General features: G+C 42.7%; 2 protein-coding genes across 4 annotated transcripts in view; one reads left to right on the top strand and one right to left on the bottom strand.

The window, feature by feature from the left end:
• The window catches only part of gsg1l (gsg1-like), a 36,788-nt gene extending 29,661 nt beyond the window's left edge, over positions 1–7,127 (top strand). For all 3 annotated transcript variants that reach the window (XM_085157286.1, XM_085157285.1, XM_085157284.1), the window contains 2 exons: positions 2,652–2,763; positions 6,132–7,127. In XM_085157286.1, the coding sequence (XP_085013412.1) occupies positions 2,652–2,763; positions 6,132–6,492 (473 nt within the window). In that variant the 3' untranslated portion in view covers positions 6,493–7,127. The remainder of the gene's footprint in view (positions 1–2,651; positions 2,764–6,131) is intronic.
• A 15,237-nt stretch (positions 7,128–22,364) lies between these two features.
• On the bottom strand, positions 22,365–25,890 carry hoatz (HOATZ cilia and flagella associated protein). Its single transcript, XM_085156041.1, has one exon. It carries the CDS (start codon positions 25,794–25,796, stop codon positions 25,332–25,334), a length of 465 nt encoding a protein of 154 aa, XP_085012167.1. The 5' UTR covers positions 25,797–25,890; the 3' UTR covers positions 22,365–25,331.
• Positions 25,891–26,088: the final 198 nt, after the last annotated feature.

The raw sequence follows: 26,088 nt of genomic DNA on the forward strand, positions 1-26,088 counted from the left end.
TAGTCTCTCTCCTCCTTTTTTCCTTTTTTCTCTTTTTTATTCTTCACTTCTTCTTCTCTGTTGGTTTTCCTGGCAAAACATAATTCGTGTCCAGTGAAATTTGGCATCAGGAACATCCTTTAAACACCACTGGGTATCATTTACATCTAAAACAAACAAATATATTCTGAGTATTGCTGTGAGAATCAGCAGCAGAGCGGACAGAGCCTGAGGCAGATTTGTGAGGTCGTCCAGGGTCAGAGGTTATCCCATGGCAGCCTCGGATGTGGCGGTGCCAGGGATTTTTCTCCCAATTTACGCTAAACCTCTTACACAAGAAGTTGGCGATGCGTCCGTCACTCTGCTCCTCTCAGAGGACAGCGGCACATTTTACAGCATTTATGCAGCAAACCTCTGAAGCACGCTCCCTTAATCACTTCATATCACAAGTGACACTTCTGCTCTGAATTATGTAAAAACCTCATGCTCATTCTCCACCAGGGAAAGGTAATTGACATTTTGAAAACTATTACACAGCAGAGATAAAAATCCAAGCCTTCCCTCTGCTCACGTACTCCAAAAACCAGGCGTAGCCAGCGAGGGCCGGCTCTGTCTGTGGAGCTGTCAATCACACATCATTAGCTATGATCATTTACAAAAGACACTTGATGTTTTGTTCAGTTTGACCTAAAATAAGCAACAGAGGTCACAGAGAAAAGAAGCCAGGGTCATTTTGCCTCAGACTTCTTACAGCCACAGAGGTCGCCCCCTGGTGGGCACTACAGGGAATGCAGGTTTAAAGCACTTTTGCATCGGCTTCACTTTTCAGACCTGCAGCTACATCTAAGGAGACCAACGTGGATACTCCACACCTGAGCCCAAAACAAACTTCTGCAAAGAGCCCCCACCCCCCTGTGAGCCACAAACTATTTATCACTGCCACAAATTAAGTTTCCCTAAAAGGTTTTCCTCTTACTTCTTCGAGCTAAATGCAAAACATAATCTCACCAGCAAGTTGTGGCTCTACCCAAAGGCCTACTCGCTGTCTGAGAGCACCCAGGCGGCGTCCTGATTGGATGCCACCTGAACCCAGCCACCTGATGAGGACTCCCACCTGTTTTACCAGGCTCCGCCTTTCCCCTCCCACCCAGCCAACCTTCTTCTTCAACTTTCTTCGTATTACAAGAGCCAGCCAATCAGAGGAAGCTGAACATTTAAACTGTGACTCATGCAATTCTGCTCCAGTAGAGTTCAGGGATACAAATATGGAGTATTAAAAGTGAAGACATCAACAAACAGCTTTGATTTACTAATAAATAAATAAAAAGTAATGGTGGGTGTGTTAAAGCTGATGAATATGGAGCATAAAGGACCCCCCCCCCCCCCACACACACACACACACACACAGTGATTGTGATGTATAACGCCTTCGTTAATGTCACATCGACTCGTTTGCGCCGCAGCGTTTTGACTTTGTTGTAATTCTGCTGACTGATTGTGTCGCTCTCTGTGATCGATTGGATGTTTCCGAGCGGGCTCATTGATTCAATTGATTCTGTGTAATGACTAATTATGATAATTACACGTGTTCTGATTCATTACTGTTGGGCTGCAGTGATTTACTGTTGTTTTTGCTTCGTGGTCATTATGGTGGCAGACTGTCTCGTGCTGAGGGTTTCTCTTCTTATGTAAGAGCAAGAAAACAAATGTGTCTCCAAGCCGTCCTCACAGGGTTTGAACTGACCTGGGACTAAAGAGGACTCATTAAAACAGGAATATTTAATGTGTTAAAGACATTTTGTCTAATGGTGATGCTTAAATGTGTTTATGCGTCCAGAAAAGTTTTTAAAAACTCAATTAGCCCCCCAGAAAAAGCCTTAGAATAAATGGTGCTGTTACTTGATTTACTGATGGATAAATGTGAAGCGCCTGTCTGACCCTCGGTTTCATTTCGTCATTTATAAAGTTCCTGAACATTAAAGTCAAACACTGGACATTAGATTGTTATTTTTTGTCCTTAAAAAGAGCACTTTTATGATCATTTAGTCCCCGTTATGGAAGGACGGAGACGGCGCTTATGTCACAGGTTTATTATCAGCTCAATAAAGTCTGTAGTGTTCATTTGTCTGACTCTGTGTGCAGTGATGCAGCGGACACACGGTCGTTCTCCTGCTCCTGATCCTGTAAAGCTTTAGACACATAACACGCTGATCGGTGATCAATCATTGGTCGTGTTGTAATCAATCACAGGGATGGAAAAATGTCACAGCTGAACCTCAGAGATGAGTATCTGAGTGAAGATGAGGCTGAAATGACTTTAAGACTCTAAAACTGAACTAAAATGTAACTACTGATTGTAATCAGATTACATTTAATGTTGAAATGTGTTTACAGACTGAGATTCAGTCTGTAAACACATTTCTCGCTGAGAATCACCGAAATCAGTCTCAGCGGCTTCACAGAACCAGATCCGCCTGAACGCAGTCTTCCTGCTCAAAGGGAGTTTTTCCTCCCCACTGTCACCAAGAGCCTGCTCAGAGGGGGTTGTTACAGCACATGCAGATCACAGTATTAGACTGCCATGGCTGCACAGGGGCACTGACTGTGCTGCACGGTGTGTAAATTTGCCTCCAATATTATATGTTTTGATCGGTTTGTGTCTTGTGCTGCAGGTCTTCTGGGGATGGTGGCCCACATGATGTACACCCAGGTGTTCCAGATCACAGTCAGCCTGGGTCCTGAAGACTGGAGGCCTCACAGCTGGGACTATGGATGGTCCTTCTGGTCAGTCCACACCCACCCACACACATTAACCCTTAACTAGCTTCACCCCAACATTAAACCTGTGTCCATAATAATATTTAATGACTGTCTGTGAAAGATGTTGAAGTTCTTCATGTTATTGCTGCCAAATATTTGATATGAAGAATGGACTGACAGGTGTCTGACAGGCCACAGAGTCCATATTTATCCATATTTATAAAGACAGATGCATCACGTCTCCAAATACCTCGTTGTAATGACTGTTGGTGGAGGTGTGCAGCAGCCTGTCAGCAGGTGGTCTGCAGGTACGCAGGGAGCTCTGCTGAAAGCTGAGCTGCAGCTGCTGAGCTCCTTTTTTGAACAGAGAGAAGAAGCGACTGTGCCTTATAAAGAGGTGCATAAGTGATGAGCAGAAATAAAGAAGCACAAACATGGATTTCAACCAAACGCGAGTAAAGCAGGACAGAAGGAGGGAAACACCTGGAACGAGAACACCTGCTCCTGTTAATAGAAAGATTTTCAGTGTTAGTCATTTAAGCGAAAGCCTCCATTTCCCACCACGAGGGAGCCATTCAGGATCGTTAAAGTGGAAAGGAGGATTAACCTCTGCTGGAACAGAAGGCCAAAACGCTCCTTCAGGACGAATGAAACGATGACGGACGCTTGATGTGCTCTCAAACTTTCTGCTTAAGGCTCCACTGAAAGCAATAACCTTAATTTGATTTTACCATAGAGCGGTGTTAGAAATAAGAGAAAACGCTTAATATGAAGACGGAAAAAATACAAATAAAGCAGCTCTTCCTCTGCTGGAAGGAGGTCGCTGGAAGGTTTTCTAGCTCTGTGGTTTTAGAACAGTTTGTGCTGAAGACAGAAAAGGCCGAGTGTTTCTTCACGGGGAAACAACCTCTGTGTCACGCTCAGACAAACTCATCAGGACTGAGCGTAACCCCTGTTACGCCTCTACTGCGAGGATCTTCTTTATGCTTTGCAGTAAGAGAAGTCTGTTTCATTTATGTTGTTAAAGACATTATAGTCCAAATTATTTTGGATATTTTTTAATAACCCCCACCACATCTACCTCTGGTTCTTTGGTTTTCATTTGAATCATATTTAAAGATAAAGAAAAATCCCCTGAGAAAAGGCAGCGGAGGTACGGTGTGTGGCTGACGGAGCAGAGATGCTCAGGAGGGATTTAGTGAGAAACAAAACACACAAGAGATAGACTCAGGGAGGCAGTAAAAACTGCAGTTCCTCTAGCGCCCAGCAGGGGCTTCAGGTGCAAGTCCCCATAGACTCCCATGTTAAAATGTCCAACTACAGCGAAACAAACATGTTTACAGTCTGATTTATCCATCCATTCGCTTCCGCTTCTCCTTTTCAGAGTCGCGGAGGGCGCAGTCATAGGGCGAGAGGCGGGGTCCACCCTGGACAGGTCGCCAGTCTGTCGCAGGGCCAACACACAGGGACAGACAACCATTCACACTCACATTCACTCGCACATTCACACTTAGTGGCAATTTGGATTATCCAATTAACCTATCCCCACAATTCAATTCAATTCAATTTTATTTATATAGCGCCAAATCACAACAAAAGTCGCCTCAAGGCGCTTCATAGATACAGAGAAAAACCCAACAATCATATGACCCCCTATGAGCAGCACTTTGGCGACAGTGGGAAGGAAAAACTCCATTTTAACAGGAAGAAACCTCCAGCAGAACCAGGCTCAGGGAGGGGCGGGGCCATCTGCTGTGATTGGTTGGGGTGAGAGAAGGAAGACAGGATAAAGACATGCTGTGGAAGAGAGACATCAAATCATTAAATCAGACACAAGCAGTCTGATTTAAAAAAAAACAAGAAACACAGACACACACACAAAACAAAAACAAAATTGTTGAGGCTTAAAGTTGGGGGCGTGGCCTTTTTGACTGACAGGTGCTAGCTGGATGTAAAGCGACGTCCTTTTAAAACGTTTAAAAATAAACGTCTGGTGCTTGGTGTGAAAATTCAGTGCTGGACAAATAAAAGCTGCACTATCCGAAAGGCTTTAAAGTATTTTACAGCTCTGGATTACCACTGCACAGTTTTTAGATTTTAGTTCTTTCTACTTGGTTTGTGGTTTTATTTATTTTGTTTGAAATTCAGTTTAGTTTCAGTTACAGAGGTTTCAAATTCATTTTTATTAGTTCAGTGTTAGTTTTAGTCTTTTTAATGATTACTGTGTATGGAGGACAAATGCCAAATATTCATGTTATACTTAATAAACATATCAAAGATTCGTCAGACTGTAATATTAAATGTTAACAAACTAAAACGTCGACTATAATAAGCTTGTAGCTCCAACAGTAATTGGGTGTAAAACTGAAGCGGTGTCATCGACTGAGGGTCATTTATATATTTTACGTTGCGGTGACTTGTTATATGCTTCACTGCGGTGCTATACGTGAAGATTTATCGCTGTAATTTCATATCGTTTATTTGGTTTTGCCTTTAAACAGTTTCTCTGCTTCCTCTGAGGAACAGTAATGGTTCAGTTATAAACATAATCCTACCAAAGGGAAGGAAAAGTGATTGAGTTTATAGTGTATTGTCCAAATTACCTCACACTATGGATTCCTGTTGTCCCAAGATAAAAAGTGATGGATTTTATGCGTCATTTTGTTTTATCTCTGAGTTTGCTTTCATGGTTTTCTTGCTCAGCATGTTTAAAGACCTCTTTGTGCTGTAGAGCATTTATTTTCCACACTGTTTGCTCAACATTAGGCTCTCCAGAGTCACCACACACTCTCAGGTAGCCGAGCATCGATCATCATCCTGCTAACATTTGAAGGAATGAAGATGAAAAGCTCAGAATTACATTTCCCGGTCGATTTGGGAACACATCGGTGTTCCCCAGCAGACCTGGAGGCTGGGGGGCTGATGTCTGATGAACAAACGATGCCCTTGTTTGTTTGTGCTGAATCGAAAGATTACCGGGATTATTTTATTTTAAATAGGAGCAACAAAATCAAAAGTGTGCAAGTTCTCGTCATTCAGTTCATGGTAGTTTGTGTTGGTAGAAGGTGAAGATGTTTCACCTCTCATCCAAGACGGTTCTTTAGACACAAAGCGTCGAGGGTCCCGATCGACTCCTAGTGGGCGTGGTTTCTGTCTATGTGGTCCAGATGATGGTTGGCCCACTCCTGACTATGAGTCGTCACATAACCCACGGTTTGAAAAGGGGTGTGGGTCATTACCATCACTGGAGGTTAAGGGTAAAACCACAGGCCCAATCTATGTGACCTACATAAGTCTTCCTTCTTCTTTCAAGCTTTCAAGTAAAATTATAATTCAATTTTTCCAAAGATATATTTCATACTTATTGATTTCTTCTCTCTTATTCCACTCAGCATGGCGTGGGGATCCTTCACCTGCTGCATGGCCGCCTCCGTCACCACCCTCAACTCCTACACCAAGACTGTGATCGAGTTCAGACACAAGCGGAAGCTCTTCGAGCAGGGCCTGCGTGAGGAGCAGAACTACCTGGACCAGGAAGCTTTCCACTACTTCCGGGACCGTTCGCTCCAGTCCATCTCCAGCACCGTGGAGGTCTACCCCGGCCACAGTGGCACCAGAGCCGGGCTTGTCGTCGGGGGGCCCGGCGCTGGCCCCGGTCCAGGTCCCGGACCGGGACGTGGGAAGATGAGAGCGGGGTCTGCCTCAATAGACTTGGGGGAGAACACGGACTCACTGGGGGAGGAGCAGTGCTGAGTCACACATTGGAATGAGGGGATTGACTGGGTTGGGGGCGTGGCTACACGATGAGGTGAACTGCACCTTCACATGTGTACCCGGCCGCTAGTTTGTCCGCTGTAACTGAAAGCAGAGGCAGAACTTATTTTCTGTTTTAAGAGGACAACTAGAAGGCAGATTAAACATGGATTACAAAAAGAAAATACAAATGTTCTCGCTGTGTGTGAAGTGAACGTCAGTGTAAAGTGTGAGAAATAGACTGTGGGTGAAAGTAGGCGTTCTCCTGCTTGTTTTGAGGTGCTGTGTGTAGTATTTTAACATCAATACATCGTCACAGTTTTGAAAAATGGTGAAAGCCTTTGCTGAATAGCGACCCTTGTAGCAAGAAGCAGAAATTACGGTGGCCCTGAAGTCCAAAACACAGAAGTATTTCAGAAAATACAAGAATGTTTTCATTAAGGTTTCTTCTTTGTTATCAGCAAACACCCTTGAACATCCTTCTTGGACTTTCTGACAAACACAAGTTTGTGTCCACCAACTGTTTAATGTTATCCATGTAAAATAAAATAAAAATGTATTTATTTATTAAATAAAAGATTCTTGGGAGGAATTAAAGAATTACACTAAAATTATATAATTAAAATTATAATCATCATGAATAATTTATTAATCATTTATTTCAAATTAATTAAGAATCAAATGTAATTGTGTTTAAAACTAGATTTCTGATTACGCTGCATCCCTCCTGGTCAAACATGACTGTTCGTGGAAAAATGAATATTATCAAACTGTTGCTATGACATGTATGAACAGCTGCATACCCTGTTATTGGACTATACACGGTATAAACGTTATTTGTGGTTTGTTCAGCAGTAACGATAATTTATTCACAGTTAATTTATGTGTGTGTGTGTATGTGTGTGTTTTGCACCTCAGGGCCACCGTAGAGGAACAGCAATATCTAATTTAGCTAACATTAGCCACATATGCTACTTGTCATTATCAGACCGAGTTGTACTGCTGACGTGCTCGAGCATGTTTGTCCCCCGAGTCCACTTCGATGGAGTGCGATCGCTTTGCAGTTGGGATGGTCGTGATTTTTAAATATTCAAATAGTCATTAAAATATTTAAAAAACGCAAATATGTTACACAACTTTCTTGTCTTAAAATTGTTTTCAACAGACGCAACTGATGCACAGTTTTAGAATAATTACTACTCATTATTTGTTACATTTTTTTAAAAAAAAAAGTAACAAATATGTTACTTAATTACTGATTTCTTATCGCTTTCTTTGTTGTGTACGGAGCCCCGCAGGGGACATGGGAGAAAAAAAAAATTAAGACGGACTTTTGCGAGATCTCGCAAAACAAACTCTGCAAAGAGCTCGCAAAAGTTTTAGCCGCATTCTTCGGAGGCCACCAGTTCGAAGCCGACCGGGAGGTCGAGGCACGATGTGCCGGGAAAGCGGTGTTCCTCCCGGCTGTAGTAGGTCTCGACCTCCCGTTAGCTTCGAGCTAGTGGGTGTCAGATCTCCGAAAACGTCGGAGCACTTTCGCAAATATTTTAAATATTACTTTTGCACTTTTGTAAACCGAGCAGGTATCTGACGGTACACAACTACATTCACGCCTCAAAATATCTTAAAAGTGTATTTTGTGACCCAGAAAGAGTAATATTACAACTAAGTAGCTGCCGCCATTGTTGGAATTCAACTTTTGCGAGATCTCGCAAACCCGAGTTTGTTTTGCGAGATCTCGCAAAAGTCCGTCTTAATTTTTTTTCTCCCATGTCCCCTGCGGGGCTCCGTAGTTGTGGGTGCTGGGCTGTGAACACGCTTTACACCACAGGCAGTATAAAGATGAACGTAGTTACTGTGACACCACCTGTTGGTTTTTGAAGACAGAGAGGAGGTATTCCTAATACAGAAGCCCCGCCCACCTGTTGTTCAAATCTTCTTTTTTTGGTTTAAAAGTTTGTTTCAGATCGATGATGTGCGGGGCTGAGTCATGCAAAGCTGCTGTAGTAGGGTCCAATGAGCAGAAACAAGCTAAATATGCAAAAGATAATATTTTGAGTTCACTCCTTCCTAAATGATTTAATTTTAGGAAGGAGTGTTTAATGATTTAATGATAAATCATTAAACTACATCATCCAAGCCACATTTATTTGGCCCAGTAGTGAACATGCCTGCAGTAGACATGCTATTAGATTAACACACTGGCTTTGTAGCTCATGTGAACTCTGGATTTTCCAGGTCAAATCAGTCCCTGGAGAATCTCCCGGGCAAGCAAGACTGCCAACCGATCAAGCATGCTCCAAGACATGCGTCTTTGTGCGCCTCGGTATCTCTTATCTGATGTAGTCTGCAGAAAGATGAGGCAAAGTTTAGCGAGAGAGAAACACAGAAACTGTGGGAAATCAAGAAAAGCTGGCCTCAGGACAGGAAGCAACAAAGATTATGATTATTTTTGGCCTGAGTCAGATTAAAATGAAATACCACACGTTGCACTTTTACAGGTCGTGTTCAGGCCACATCCTGTTGCTGACGCTGAATGTGGAGCTGGTGTATAAACTACAATCTTGAGCGCTGAGGGTTCAGTCCAGTCTTTTTGTTCATTTCTTTGCCTCCATCAACCACCAACTTCCAGGACTGACAAAAGAAGCCACTGAAGAAGACCTGCAGTTTCTTGAGTCAGTGTTTGCAGATACATATGTTAAAATCTCCAACTTTACTGCAGTAATGCACATGTAACCCAGGCTTTAGGCTGATAAATGAGTCCTCCACCATCTGATCCAAATGCGGAAACTTCTGGTCCCCAAAACAGTCCACAAGTTGGCGACATTCACCTTTTTTCGATACACATGATTTAAAAAAAAGTGCTTTCTTTTACTTATGAATTAATGCACTTTATTATTTTTACTAATTACATATATTTTTCCAAAGCAATTCTCAGTTGAATGTTAAGATGTTAAATTTCACTAGGAAACACTTTATGGATAAAGATCTACTGGGTAAAAGAAGCAAGGAAAACTGTAATATTGGAAAATTGTGCATAAAATATCAAAGGTAACAATGTTTCTTCTGCAGAATAATGTCCATAAATTAAAGGTAGAGTCAGTGGCGGTCCTAGCCTGTTTGGCGCCCTGGGCGAACACTCCCTCTGCCCCCCCCCCCCCCCCCCCCCCCCACACACACACACACACACACACAACACATATTAAGGATTGTACATTAACATAAAGCTGTTGTACACACACACAGATATGAAGAGAGAGAGAGTATACATTGTATGCAAACGGCTACCAAACAGCCATCATAATTCGTCATACAATGAGAACAGAGCAAATCAACAATTAACAATGACTAATTAATATTCAAATCTGTAACATAATGTATTGTTTGGAGTTTAGTCTGTTACTGTTGCTATTTTTACCATTTCTTCTTGGAGCAACTGTAACCCACATAATTTCTTTAGGGATTAATAAAGTATTCTGATTCTGATTGTTTCAGGATGACCTGCCATCATCCAATCACACATCTGCTTACCTGCATCTTTTGCTCGTTTCTCTTCTTTTCTCTAAACTGAGCACCTGATGGCTTTGAACTTTTCTTGTCCATCTTCCATTGGTTTTAATTTTGCACAGTATGAACACCCATCCCTGAACCCGAGGATCACCACAACATGATCTAACACACCTACACCTTAGTTCACAGATTCACTTTGTCGAGGGTCTATTTCTGAGATTTCACACAACCCAAGATTCAAATCATGAATACATAATGGGCTTGGATTTACAACATTATAAATGAAATGCGCTCTATTTGGAAGCAGCCGGCCCCTCCTCTTTCGACGGGTTGTGTGTGAGACTTTAAATCATCAAACTGTAAATTATAAATTGTTATTGATCCCTTTACCCCGAGTCCTAAAGTGTATATTTATTTTCTTACTCTTCTTATATTTGTTGTTCGTCAAGCAGGCGCACCGAGGGCTCTCGCTCACTTTTCATGTACAGAATTTCGAAAAAACATCGGTGCAAATTATAAGTCTGTATCATAATGTCTGGTGTTTTGGTGTTTGTTGTTTTGTTTTTATTTTGTTTTATTTTGCGAGTTGGTTATTATTTAATGCTGCTCCAGGCAGCCAGAGAATCCCCCCGCCGCCCCGCCCTCTCCTCCCTTTACCGCTAGCCAGCAGGCGCACCTCGCAAACGGAGGGCGCCCCTACTCCCAGCAAATGGGCGATAGAAAACCGATTGGTGCCTATGCCATTCCCAATATGCGCTGGCTGACGTCGGGGCAGCATGAGTACGAGCATTTTATTTTTATTTTTTTGCCGATGCCCGTGATGCCGCCCCCCACCACGATGCCGCCCCGGGCAACCGCCCGTATCTAAAACCGCTACTGGGTAGAGTGTTGATAAAACAGCTGGATAAACATTTTAGATTCAGTCATTCGCACGGATGCTAATCCAAGCCTGCATCCGCTCAACTTGCCTGTTTTATGGTGAGCACTGCCGTCCTTCATCATCATCACAGCTTTCCTAACTAATGAATGTATCAAAGGAGTTATTAACAACTGTTAAAACTCCATCTTCTCTACATCACACATGTTAGCCAAGGTGGTTAGCAAGAAGTTCGTTTACCTGCTAACGCTAGCTGTGTGTCCATACAGCACGATCTGATATCGTCGTGTTGGTGTTGTTCCCAGATCATCATACTAAATGTTGTTCCAGGATCAACATTGCAAGTGACCAATCAGAATGTTGTGATGTCATACTTTTGCGACTTCGGGAAAAAACGCAGTAAAACAAAAAACTGTAGTTAAGCTGCGAGAAACCGCCTCTGTCCGCCGATCAACGGACCCTGACCCTAACCCTGACCCTTTAATAAACGGTAAGCAGAACTGATATTGTCCTTGCAACATTGGAATTTCATAAATGCACGAATGGCTTGCTGCGCAAAAGAATAACGTCACAACAATGTGATTGGTCACTTGCAATGTTGAACCAACACGACGATATCAGATCATCCATCCATACAAAGTGCAGGTCTGATCTCAGAGCAGTAACAGCTGAGCCAGAGGCAGCTCGCACTCCCATCAGTTTACAGTAAAAACCAGCAATGTGCAAACCACAAACAGCTGCTGGAGACCAGTCCAATCACCACTGAGACAGATCAGTTGGTGGAGCTACTCCGTGCAATCACCAAGCAGCCGTGATTTCTCAGAGTTCAAAGGAAGTTGGCGTCCTATTTTTAATAACTGACCCATAATACACATAGCATACATAAAAAGTGCTGATAAAGGCTGTGGAGACCTTACCTGTTTCCTTCAATGTGTGTCTGACTGGGAGGTTAATAATCTCTCTCTCTCTCTGGGACTCCATTTATCCTGATTTAACTCGCCCAGCTAATCCTCCCTCTCTGCATGTCTGCCGGCCATCACGCTCCACAGAGTCCATTCATCACATCAGATGTTATGGATCAAAGCGAGTCTAATCAACACGTCTGTAAGATGTGGGCGGGAGAGAAATCCATAAATGCAGGTCGGCGTGGCGGAACAAATCAAAACAGTTCAGGTAATAATGCTAATTAGTTTTTAAAATTGGAACTCGGGATTTCATGCACTCGGATTAGTAAATTTGCCCTCGTATTATTTAATTTTCTCCCTTGAATGAATCATTAGAGTGCACATGAACAGCCTGTGTAAAGAGATATTAAAGGACTTATAACAGCTGAAGGTCTAAAAACAGATTTTAATGTCAGTCAGTGAATTAAACATGGAGATAAAATTCATTGATTTAACACAAATTCAATATCATAAATGATACAGTGTACTTAATATTTAATTAAAAGATATCATAAATATTTAAGTAAATACATTCAATGCTATTTTTTTAACAGACAGACGACTCACGACCTTCCACAAACCGACCGTTTTCAGTCAGTTCTGTTTGGATCACGTTGGCCCCAAAATCTCAGCCAAAACAATCCTGGCTGTTTCCAATCCATGCGCTTACGTAACACACACACTGGGCATCTACAGGCAGCGCTACACTGTTAGTGACTGTTCTCTCTGTTCAGGTGACTAACAGATTATTTGTTTTTTCTCAGTTTTCTTATCTTGGTTGAGTCATTTCACCAGATTTTTACATTACGCATATACCAATAAAATCCAGAGACTGTATAAAGAAGATGGACATAGCCACCGTGATGTCATGATGTCTGTGGGGAAATTCCCGAAGGCCAGAAAGAGACTTATGGTCCTACGGAAGTCTGCGGTTAGAGATCCCTCAGCTCTGGTTCTCTGTGACATCAATAAAAAACTTTCTGACTTTATGGGCTGAATCCCAGGTCTCAGAACAAACTGAATAAAACATGAACTAATATCAGAGCTGAGTGTAAAAGCGAAGCTCTCAATTTACCGGTCGATCTACGTCCCTACCCTCACCTATGGCCACGAGCTGTGGGTAGTGACCGAAAGAACGAGATCGCGGATACAAGCGGCGGAAATGAGCTTCCTCCGAAGGGTGGCTGGCCTCTCCCTTAGAGATAGGGTGAGAAGTTCGGCCATCCAGGAGGGGCTCAGAGTAGAGCCGCTGCTGCTCCACATCGAAAGGAGCCAGCTGAGGTGGTTCGGGCATCTGACAAGGATGCCCCCTGAGCGCCTCCTGGGTGAGGTGTTCCAGGCATGTCCCACCGGGAGGAGGCCCCGGGGCAGACCCAGGACACGCTGGAGAGATTATATCTCTCGGCTGGCCTGGGAACGCCTTGGTGTTCCCCTGGATAAGCTGGAGGAGGTGGCTGGGGAGAGGGACCGCGACCCGGCCTCGGATAAAGCGGATGAAGATGGATGGATGGATGGAATATCAGAAAATCATCAATTGGAGCTGCCAGGCAGGAGCAAAAGAGTGAAGACTCATAGATGTAGTCAAGGAGGATATGGAGAAGATTGGTGTGGCAGAGGAGGATGCTGGGATACTTCTACAGTTCTCAGTAGCACATGGGGGATGTGATAGGCTCAGGAGCCACCACCAGTACCCTCCGGCTGTCCTCAATTCATGTTCAAGCCATTCACCTTTATCTACTAAAAAACTGTCAAACCTAAAATGAGGACGTGGGCACAGCTAGTGAATCACAAGTTGTGGGGAAAAATGTGGCTGGTGAGTGTTTTCTGGCTGTCACTGGGTGAAAACATCAGAATCAGAATACTTTATTGATCCCTGGGGGAAATAAATCATTTCCCCCAGGGATCAAAACATTGGGTGGTTATAAAGAGTGTGCTGCACCAATCCGGTCTTCAAGTCTGACGTCATTAGCCGTGCCTGGGCCCAAACACTGCTGCAGGTCCCCGAGTCAAATGATCACTGCAGCATTACTGAGAGTTGAAAAACAGTCTGAATTCTTTCCTCTGTAATCGTGGGTATCCTTCACTCTCATTGGTAGCTGCTTCAGTCCTCACCTAAAGTTTACCAAAGTTTATTTCACCTGTAGTCACTTATCAGGCTTTATAATTGGATGATGTATTTTGAGATATAGGCCATTTCAAACAGCAGCATCATCTGAAAAAAAATTAGATTTAATAAACTGCTGACAACTCGGCTGCCTAGCGACCATTACTGAGAGGAAAACATCCAGTGATGTATAATCTCACGACACACTGATAGAATCATGGAGATACCCACACACGGTCCAAATATTTAAACATTTACTCACTTTTTTATTAAAAATGTCTAAAACCTTGGAAGCATTTTATTTGCTGGAGTCTTACGGATGCTTAGCATCTGCCTCCTGGATAAAAGGAACGTTATTAAACTTGTGTTCGGCTGTGTGTCTCCTCTTCTTCCCCAGTGTGAATCTGCTGCTGCTGAGCTGTTTTCTTCAAATGGTTGTTTGGTTCAGCTAATTAACTAAATTGGCTAATTAAGATTTTTAAACTCTGCGCAGCTTTAAACATTCAGTCTCATTCACCCAAACATTGCATGAATGCAGCAAACATAGCTGTTAATAAAAGGTGTGCCTGCTGGAGCAGGCGGTCTGTGAAACCAGCAGGTACTTATATATAATCAATAGTGTGGCATAATCAATACTGATCAGTGCAATCACCTGTTTCTGACATCTTCACCACTCAGAGACATGCAGAAAATAATAAGGAGGAGACGAGCGCTTCATTTCCAAACCGTCACTTCAACAATGGAGCTGTGATTAAAATGAATGGCTGGTGCTGTTTTTGTGTTTGTGTGCAGCAATCGGTCTCTGTGGTGTGTGTTCAGTAGATTAATCTAGCGCTGAAAGAAGGTGATTTATTCACTAATGTCACAGCAAGAATTTCCTCTCCGCTTTGTCCACTTAGATATAATGACGCATGGGAAATTCATCTAAATATTAAAGTGTTTCTGCACCGCGAACGCAGTCTAAATATACTCCAGGGAGAAGGAGAACCAGGAAAGGTGAACTCAAGCAGATAATAATAACAGCAGACAGTAAAGAACAAGGGAAGGAAGTAAAAAATGGAAAGCAGCGTCAGGACACAACCTTCAAAATTTAACCTGAAATAACTGAAAGAGGCCAAATATATCTACACAAGCATGTTAGCAGCGAGTGGGGCAACACAGAAAGCAAACAAAAGAAGGAAACACACAAGTCCCAAAGTGCTGCAAGATGCAACAATAAATAAATCTAAACTAAAGTGAGTCTGCACAGGTGGGTCTTAATGTAACAGGTTTCACTGGTAGATGCCAGTAGATTTCATGTAAACAGTTTTGTTCAGACTATATTTTTTAATAAAATTAGCATTTAGCAATGAATTAGATCAACTTAAAACGAGATACTCTCGCCATTCACCTGTAGTGAGTGTACGCAGATAGCAAAGTGACTCACTGTGTCGGCCCAGGAGGTTTTTCACTATCTGTGGAAGGCTGTCAGTCCACTGTTTACTGTGAAACTTTCTGATATGTGTCGATGAGTCAGTGAAGCTGCTTACTTTTGTCCAGTGACGGCAACACTGAGGTGAGTTGTTGAGCTTATGCTAAACTTTTATGTCGTTAAGTGCTACTGTTTTGCCTCTGTTAGCTGCTGTTAGCCAAACTTAGCTGCTGTTAGCCAAAGTTAGCTACTGTTAGCCAAAGTTAGCTGCTGTTAGCCGAAGTTAGCTGCTGTTAGCCTAAGTTAGCTGCTGTTAGCCTAAGTTAGCTGCTGTTAGCCCCTTTTAGCTGTTGTTAGCTGACACTGGTGGCTGTCAGCCAGTGTTAGTGAAACTATCTTTGAAGTGGATGTAACTTGTTGGACTCTGACACCTATAAACTCTCATACAGAAACAGGAGGGTTATGTGTCTAATCTGCTGCATCTGAGTAATTAATGTCATATCTTGAGTCTGCAGGTCTGAATACTACAAAAGTGTTTTTTTCTATCAAATAACCTAAAAAAATCGACATCTGTACCTTTAAGCTTTTTTAAAGGCATCAAAGTTGTCCACAGATCTTAAATCCAGTCAGAGTGAGTTCCTCAAAAGCCTCATTTGTCTTGGTCCTTGACCTGGACCGAGGTGCTGCGAACGAGCAGTGATCAGCTGACCACAGAGACCCCACTGTTTTGTATCAGTGTAGAAATTTAGAAACAAACCTGACCATGAAAGTGATCACCAAAATCTTAAACTGAACCCTAAACTTAAGGAGTTTAAGACAGCGTCAGTGTCACGCGGGACCTCACAACAGCACTGCAGACCGTTTGAAAGTGATCCAGGGAGGATTTCTCAGGCTGAGGAGTGAAAATAATCAAGGCATGACAAAAATAAGCATGTATGACAATATACATTTCAAATTGAGACTCAGCATATTTAAGACAGGTGATACTGCACAGGTGATAAAACAATTTTTTTTCAAGATGGCTGACGTGCCTCATCAGAATTACCACCAGATGTGTCACAACTGGGAGAACCGAAGGTGAAACGGGTCCGAGATTCAGAGAAGAACTTTAGTGTCTTGTGCTTTTCAAGACAGACAACTGGCTGCCATCCAGTTCTTTAAAACATCCTGAAAGGTAATTTGACACATACAGCTGGATATACTGAACTAACAGATGTATGAGACATCTTCAAAATCATTCCTGTATCCAGCACGTCACATCTGCAAAATGATGCAAGGTGTAGTCATTTCAGAGGTGTATAAACACCAGATTACTTTGGTTTGATCTTATAACCGGCCATGTGTGGCTGAAAAACAACATTTACTGCCAAGAAAGGTCAATATTGGACTTACAGTGTTGTTCTGTATCTACTGGATGTTGTAATAAAATGTTTAAATGTCACCATCTGCTGGCTGTAAAAAGCGGCATTTCTGCCCCCTAATGGTCAAAAATTGATACTTTTATCTTTAGGAATTAATTTTTATCTGCATAAAAATTAAAGTAAGTACACTTTAAATACACTTTGCCTATTGTTGTGAGGTTTTTGTAAGCCTGCACGCCTACCTTTTGTAACCTCATGATTTGTAGAGTCCTGTTTTTAGTTGTGTTGTTGTTGTTGTGGTTTGATGAGCAGGTGTGGACAGAGGAGAATATTTTTGTAAATAATAAATATAATTATTATAAGCTGATGTTGTGTGATGTGAGATCAGACCTGCATATGCTGACACTGAAGTGCTTCATTTGCTCTTCAGTGCATCGATGACGTTCATGTTTGTGTAATACAAGACCAGAGCACGCATAAAAAATACATAAATAAACCTCACGGTCAGTAAACTGTAGAGCCACACAAATCACAGCGACGCAGCGCTGGCTTTCCAAAGCCACGTCCCTGAGTTTGAGCTGAAAGTGACACACAGCTGGTTACGCAGCCAGTGGGATGTTTTACAGTTGATAAGTAGCAGGCTTGTAAAATAGTCCCACTTTTAAAGAACATAACACGCGGCTGCTCTCTGACTTTCAGATGTCTTCTGGGATTCACCTGATTCGTCTCAGAGCTGCACTAAACTGCTTCGCTGCTCAGGGATGTTTGATCGGCTGTATAGTTTCAGATGGATGAGACAGACTGTAAAACGCTGCTGATGTGGTTCAAACGTTACTAAAGCTCTTCAGCTAAATGTGTTTTACATCAGCCCAGTCAAGATTTCATCCAGTTAAATAACTTTAACCAACCGCTTAAACATAAAGTGGCCACAACTGATAGTGAACGCAACAGCGTTAAATCTCAGGGCAGCTAATCACAGTGATGCTCCAAAGAGTTATCACCTGGGTTTTTCACCGTTCATGTCTTTGTTTGCAGCGGTTTACACAGAAAGCTGCTGCAAACGACCTGCTCAACATAGCTAAACGTAAGCTAATGAACAGCTGGAGGAGTTAGCAGCTAAATAGTCGCAGACAGAAGATGGTGGAGACCAAAACTGAGCTAAAAAAGGCTGAATATTGGACTTTAGTTCATTACACACTTAAATTTGTCACCTTGCTCTCTGGATTTCAAGTATTAAAGCACCTACATGCTTGGAAAAGGTTAGCTTTTATGTAACAGTGTATTACAACAGCACTGAATGAAAACTTTGAAAGCCAGTTTCATTCTTTTGTCTCTGTGTTTGATCTCATCTCAAAAGGAGGAAGAAGGAAGTTGTTCACAGTGTTTATTGCCACACTTCAGTCGCCTGACTCGTGCCACAGGAAGGGATGAGCAATCGGACTGAGCTGAACTCTGAAATCCAAGAAGACATGCAGTCTAATCCGTTTTCTGTGAAAGCTCGAGGTCCAAACACAGATCCGCCGGGTGACCTCACAGACAAGGTCACTGTCAATAGGAAGGATATTGATCACTCCCTGGAAATCCCAGAGTGAGTCCAGGCCGAGATGAATTCATGAGAATACAGGGCATCGATCACCGGGGTAGACCTCGCTGAAAATAAATTGTCTCATTATGAGTCCTCCTTGTTTCTAATGGAAACAAATAACCTACTTCCAGCTCATCTGCAGCTAATTTATTTGTATTACTTATGCCAACAACACAACACCCACTGATGTATATCCAACCTCGCTGCGGTGTTTAAAAGCTCTTATGCAATGCTGCGCTGTCATTAACAGAGAAGGTCACGCAGTCAGCTTGTTTGTACGCACTTAAAAATGCAGGTCCTCCTTGAGATGAAGCATTACTATCATCAAGCCCCATTAGGCCCAGGGGCAGCACAGAAATATGCATCTAATGTATGATATCCTCCAAGGACTGAGACTGTGCTGCACCTCACTTAGTGCCAAACAAGAGGTTTATGTCACCATTTGGAGGCTGCATGAGCGCAGCATGCATCACCAACAGTGGAGCTGAGGAGAACTCAAAGTTCTTCTTCTTCTTCCCAAATATGCAAATATGTCACATTTTAAGATGCATAGATCAATAATTTAGATGCAGATGGACAGCTGTGGAACCAGCTTCCAGTTTGGATTCGGGAGACAGACACTATCTCTACTTTTAAGATTAGGCTTCAAACTTTCCTTTTTGCTAAAGCATATAGTTAGGGCTGGACCAGGTGACCCTGAATCCTCCCTTAGTTATGCTGCAATAGATGTAGGCTGCCGGGGATTCCCATGATGCATTGAGTTTTTCCTTTCCAGTCACCTTTCTCACTCACTATGTATTAATAGACCTCTCTGTATTGAATCATATCTGTTATTAACCTCTGTCTCTCTTCCACAGCATGTCTTTATCCTGTCTTCCTTCTCTCACCCCAACCAATCACAGCAGATGGCCCCGCCCCTCCCTGAGCCTGGTTCTGCTGGAGGTTTCTTCCTGTTAAAAGGGAGTTTTTCCTTCCCACTGTCGCCAAAGTGCTGCTCATAGGGGGTCATATGATTGTTGGGTTTTTCTCTGTATCTATGAAGCGCCTTGAGGCGACATTTGTTGTGATTTGGCACTATATAAATAAAATTGAATTGAATTGAATTGAGTCTTGTCCTGTGGAGGTGGCTCTTCTGTGTTGTGCCATGCGCTTGTGAAGTGGCTGTTTGGTCTCTCCGATGTAGAGGTCTGGGCATTCCTCGCTGCACTGTACAGCATAAGTGAAAGAAGCATCTATGTCCACTGTGAGCGACCATCTTTGAACAGAGGCGGTGGTTTACGACACCAACTCTCTGCCATCTATAATCCAGTTTTGAGTTCCCTCCCCAGACGCCTTAACGCCCACTCACATCCTGGGCCATCTGACCTCAGGAAATCACATGATAAGGTGGGGCCAGGTTTCACAATGAACTCACCCGAAACTCTGGCTGATTGGGACCCACACCCAGTTTATCACCTTGGCTCAGGCGATTAGAGGATCATCAGGGGGTTCTTTTGTCCCTCTGTGGGGGGAAACTCCCACTAGGTTTATATCTGGGACTCTCCACCATTTGACCTTAGAACTGAAGAAGCTTCTGGGATGAAGGTGAAACGTCTTCAAGCAACTTAAAGAAGTCCAGACGCTTTTCTTTCCAAGCACCTTTGACTACGATGACCTGGATGACTGAGAACCTTCACAGACATCATAGGCTTTGTTTTGGTTTAACAGCTTGTAATTTTGCTGTTTCTGAGTCCCTGCCTCTCCTGCCGTGTCGATCAGGTAGACTTTGCTTAAAGCCGCACACGATGACCAACTAAAGGAGGACGAGGTGATGTCACACGAGCTGGATGAGCTACTACATCACCAGGATGAGTGAATGTAAACTTTGACTGCACCATACATACAATACTTTTAAATGTTAGTAAGTTTAGTAATCAGTATTTAAGTTTTCTCATTTACATGCAATGTTTTTTCATCACAAGAATTTATCTGCCAATAAAAACAGACCACGATATAACAGTAAGAATATATAATACTTTATTTTAGTAGTTTTAAAAACTGTCATCTTCAGTAGGAACCCCAGACTCATATAAAAGGTGAGATAGTCAGAAAGGTTGAACTACCTCAGTGATGGGTGACATCACAGAGGGTGGGTTCCCCCTGAGTTCCTAAAGGTTCTGGTTGTTGTAGGGCCGTCCTGGTTGACGCGCCTCCACAACACGGAGATCTGGGGCGGTGCCTCTGGATTGGCAGACTCGGGTAGTGTTCCCATCTTTAAGAGAGGGGACCAGCGTACATTCCTCAGGCTCCTCTCTACGCCAGGGAGAGGAGAGAGAGCTGAGCGTAAAACGTCCCTGCCCTCACCCATGGTCACGAGCTCTGGGTAGACACCGAAAAAACAAGAGCATGAGCAGTGGAAATAGAGCTGCTACTCCTCCACCTCAAAAGGAGCCAGTTGAGGTGTTTCGGGCATCTGAAAATGATGCGTTTTGGGCATGTCCCACCGGGAGGAGGCCCTGAGGCACACCCAGGACATGCTGAAGAGATTCCATCTCTCAGCTGGCCTGGGAACGCCTCGGTGTTCCCTCGGATAAGCTGGAGAAGGTGGCTGAGAAAAGGCAGGTCTGGGAATTCTTGCTCAGGTTGGTCAGGATAAGAGAAAATAAGAGAAAGTGGATGGATGGATAAAGGACTGAGATGGAGTAACAAATGTTTATTTGCATCATTTAATGGGGTTTATTATATGCAATACGAGTCGTCTCTTTTAAATACTTAATGTGTGAGTATTAAGTATTTATGGGAAATAAAACATCATTGATTCAGATCATCAGAAAATATTTACAAAGAAGGTTTAACATTTGATTGGCCCACAGATCCTGTTTACAGCATTTAAGAATTTATGAAAGCTTCATGTATTTTTAAAGAAGTTTCTCCTGACAGAGAAGAAGTTGGATTTTCAGCAACATGTTTCAGCACCGGGCTTCAGCAGATCAGCTCCCGGAATCTCCTGGCTCTGTGTGAAATGTCAGGTAAATATCAGGAACATCAGTTTCCACTGACCGTAATACTCCCTCAGAGAGCTGCGTCTCATAAGTGCGGTGATGAAGCGCATGCAGCAAACAGAGCGGGCAACAGCTGGCGGGCAGATATTACAGCGATCTGTTTTCCAGCCTGAGAGAGGAGAGACTGCTGAGCTGAGATATCACCCACCGGGCAGCCTCGGAGCTGCAGGGTGCCGTGATGAATTATTGGGGTGAAAGTAGTCTGAGCAAACAAATAACCGATTGCAGTGCGGAAAATAAACAGCTTCATCTCAGGAGATTTCCCACAAATGAACTTTTACTGACATCTTGTGGTGAATTGTCGTCACTGCAACCACCTCTAAAATCATCTTTAAATCGTCAGCTGCTGAAATCTGAAAGTTAAAGATCACATTTGAAACCACTGCCTAAATCAAGCTTCCAAGTATTAAACTTTAAAGAAGAATCTCTGAAAAAACAATTTGTTGAGCTGTAGGAACAGATGCACTTACTTTCACAGTTTATGATTCTCGTTCACGGATTTATTTAATTTTCATTCAATGTTTGGCACCAACGCTGGACAACTGTAGTGGCTTTTGCTCACATTCAAACTGAAAAACCACCATTTAAAAGGACACTGATGCACGATGAGCAAATAATGTATGCAGGAAAAAGAACTCAAATAAAATCAGTGGAATTTATGGTTTATTTCATCCTTTGTTCTGCTAAAAAAAAGGATTCTTTAGTGCATGCTGGTCCTGTACATCTCTACCTTCTCAAAAACAACTAAACAACCAAAAGACAAATAAGACTAAATAACAAGCTAAATAAAAATAAACTAATCAAAACACATAAACGTGTATAAATACTTAAACCTTCAACATATTCTAATCATTCAGCTACAAACTCCTACAGCAGCAGCTGCCTTGTTTTTTAAAGCTCTGAGGTTTGAAAACAGACGTGCTGCAGACTCGTGGCGTGCTGAAGGTTAAAAACCAAAGTAAAACACGTCAGTTTATGCACACATTACTTTTACGCGACTGTTTCATGCTTTGTCATGAGACGGAAGGAGACAGAGATCCACCGAGATAACCGCTTCTAGCATGAGCTGATAACTCGACAGCTCTAAGCTTTTATTCAAATACCAAGATGACGATAACAAAGGCTTCAAAAAGGTAGCCTCAACACAACTGAATCACATGATCAGTTCATTACAGGCCTCTGGAGAACCTCAGGACATGTTGAGGAGCTAATTTAGCCATTTAAACTAGCTGTGTTGGATCAAGGACACATCTAAAACCTGCAGGACACCGGCCCTCGAGCCCAAGAGTTCCCCCACCCATGTTATAGACTGTACATAAAAGATGGACACAGCCACTATGACATCAAGCACAGGTTTGGAGAAGTTCTATTTTGAACCTCCAGTTGAGTATCACGGTGTTTTCAGACCACGATGATGACAGGAGACAGATCTGAGTGCAATTACCGACGTAACTGCGCTCTCAGACAGGCCGCGGCTGAACGGGACAAACTGGCAGGTGTTCCAAATTAAGGCTGTCCAAATCTCAAGGAGGAAGATGTCGGACCGTTCACAGCTTCGCAGCCCAAAGTAGGTCTGATTGGATGGTCACGGCATTATCACTCATAATCCAAATGGGATTGGTTCTCTCAATTTACAGCACACTATAAGGCTACGTTCACACTGCAGGTCTTGATGCTCAATTCCGATTTTTTGACAAATAAAATGTGACAGCAAACGCGCTCTAGTGTGAACGCTCAAAGCGGCCGCATGCGCAAAAGAAGACGTCACACACAACGCACTCTGTTTAGACCCAGAGCAACAGTATTGTTTGACTGATGGCCTTAATATAAAGACTTCGGACTTCACGTTTCCCAATTTTTGCTTTAAGTTATTTTGTTATTTACATAATAACGTAAATAACCTAATAATGATCCTTATTGCTGTTTTAGAGGAGCGCTGCTTCAAAGGATAGTTGCAGATTTCTGTCAGAATCTGCAGATTATACAGTACAAATAAAATGTTCACGTTTCTCCAACGTTGTCTTCCCAACAGTTTCACTGGATGTCCAGGAAGCGTTCACGATGTCTTCTCCAGCGCTGATAATTAGCATCTGTCTCGTGTCTGTGACGTAAAAGACGGATTTAATGCGACATGACCATCAAACAGCAGCTTTCTAAAACATCAGATATGTATCGGATTCAGTACCACATACAAAAGTGACCCAGATCGGATTTGAAAATATCGGATTTGTGCCGTTCACACTGTCACACCATGATCGGATATGGATCGCATAGGGTCAAAAAAAATCGGATTTGATGCGCTTTCGCCTGCAGTGTGAGCGTAGCCTAAGAGGAGAAGTGTTTTTGAAACCTCACATATCTAATATAAACTCTGTGTGAGCTATTATACAGAGCCTGTTGATGTTCATAATGGTCTCTTTGAGAAATAATGAATCATACTTGTAAGCACCTTTCAAGCAGGTTGGTGAACTTCAAAGTACTTCACAGATGACTGACAATCCAATAATAGGACATAAGAAGAAGTAATAAAGCAACAAAGCCCTCACCGAACTTCTGTCAAAGGTTATGTCACATTAGGATCTCCACAACATCCAACATTAAAGTTTCAGCAATGCCATAAAAGAAAACGTTCTTATTATAGCCAGCGCTGAAGGGCATTATTGATACTCGGATACTTGGATTTTGAGTGGAGGATCACTTTAGAGTCACTTAAGAGTGACTTACTCTCACAATCTGGGTTTGAGAGGTTAAAGAGTGTTTGTAGGCGATGGGCTTCTGTGCGCTTTGAACACTTTAACCAAATTAGCTCAAGTCAACAGTCAGCAGGACTCTTCTTATCCTATTATGGTCGGCCCTTCTCCACTGGACATTTGGAATTTGAATATCCACACAGGCTTCACATCACATTATGTAATGCTGTTTGAAGCAAGCTGCTGTGTCTCACACTAGCATCAGTCCAACACTCAAACACAATCAGATTATTCTTATTTACATAAAAAATCAGATTAAAACTACAAAACACGCCTCATCTGTTCTCTGTGTGAAGCTAATTAGCAGATATAGTTTCTTATTCAGCTCATCAGCAGAATAAATGGGTTTTATTTTTGTCCATGACATTTAGGAACATTTTTAGAAAGCAGAGGTTGTTACCTTTCCAATAAAGAGTGCGTTTTAAATTTTAAATAAAACCTGGTAAGACTTAGATCATACAAGCTTATAAAACTTGTAAAAGTGTGTGATATGACATGTCTCTTCAATGAAAGTGATGCTGTTGGGTTGAAAAATCTATACAATTATGTGGATAAAAAACATACATGTTCCCCCCTTACAGAATTCTTCAAACAGCAGTGGATGTTAATCAAACACTCAGCCCCTAAACTGAGATGGGCTGCTGGTGACTACTCAAAAATATTGTGGCCTATAAAGCATCTTCTTTGCATATAAATGTAATGTGGGTCATTTTGGTTAAACAAAAAAGAAACATTTTAATGACCAGATATACTTTAAAAGTGAATTAAAGAGGTCCCAGAATGGATCCCTGAGGAACACCTGTAATAGAACAGAAGACATGACCTGAACCATTTAATTAGGATAGCAGCTTTTATTGCATAATGTAATGTTATTTAATATTATATAACTATATTTACAGAAGTGCATTCTTTAGAAAAAGAAACCGGAAACTGGTCTCCCTCATTTCATTTTTAACCACTTTAGTCCCATTTTTTGTGACTTCCGGTTGTTCTACAGGATCGTCGGCAGATCAGTATTTGAAATATTATTTAGTCGCCACCAGAGCTGTTTGTCTCCCCTTATAATACTTTTTTTACACTGCTTTACATATCTGTTTTTCCCATAGTGTGCCCATACTGAAGCAGTCATATGGATAAACTGGTTTTGATATATTAAGGCAGTGTGTGTGAGAGACGTTTTGTTGTCTGAACACTTTAAACTACTCCTGCAGTTTATCTCAAACACATCTGCTCCTCTCTACACTCCCAGTTTCCTCCTACTGAAGCTGCCTGACCAGCTCCCTGTCCTCCTCAGAGTCCTCGGGCTTTTCTTTTCCTTTGTTTTCTCTGCCGACCTTCCCTTTGGGCTTGAAGGCCACAGAGAGCAGCTCCTTCTGGATCCTCCGCTCCCTCTGCCTCCTCAGCAGAGCCAGGATCTCCTTCCTCTGGTCCCCCATGGCCGCGTACCGCTGCCTCTCCTCCTGCCTCTGCCGGGGATCGGGGACTCTTTGCGGCTCCGGAGCGGGACCGGCGGCGGCGGTGCTGCCGCTGCGCTGCGGCCGAGACACCGGCAGCCTCTGGCGGATATCCGCCGACACCAGCCGCGACTCCAGCGGCGGCAGCAGGGACAGGGAGCTCCACAGCTGCCTGGCGTGGGACACATCCTCCGGGGAGGATCCTTCAAACACGATGAAAGGCAGATCAGTCTCCTCCTGCTCCGGAGGATCCGCCTGAACGGACATTTGAGCCTTCGGGCCAGAAACAGAGAAACTTTTAATTTAATCAGATAACGGCGCTCTTGTTTACTGTTGTCACCATGGAAATAGACTACGGGAAGCCAGCAGGAGTCAAGATTTTCTTGACGCGCGTAAGCCTTTCAAAATAAACGCAAAAGCAGGATTAATGTAATCATTTCAGTCGCTTTTGTCTGTCAGGGCCAATTTTTAGAAGAGGAAAAAACACAGTGACAGCCCATCACTTAATCTCATAGATTTAAACTGTGATTGAGTAAAATCCACAAAACTGTTTCAGTCT

This window comes from Neolamprologus multifasciatus, chromosome 4, assembly GCF_963576455.1.
Source record: "Neolamprologus multifasciatus chromosome 4, fNeoMul1.2, whole genome shotgun sequence".
In the NCBI taxonomy this organism is placed as follows: domain Eukaryota; kingdom Metazoa; phylum Chordata; class Actinopteri; order Cichliformes; family Cichlidae; genus Neolamprologus; species Neolamprologus multifasciatus.

Coding starts and splice junctions, on each gene's coding strand:
- hoatz (XM_085156041.1), bottom strand. CDS start 25,796: ATGTCCGTTCAGGCGGATCCTCCGGAGCAGGAGGAGACTGATCTGCCT.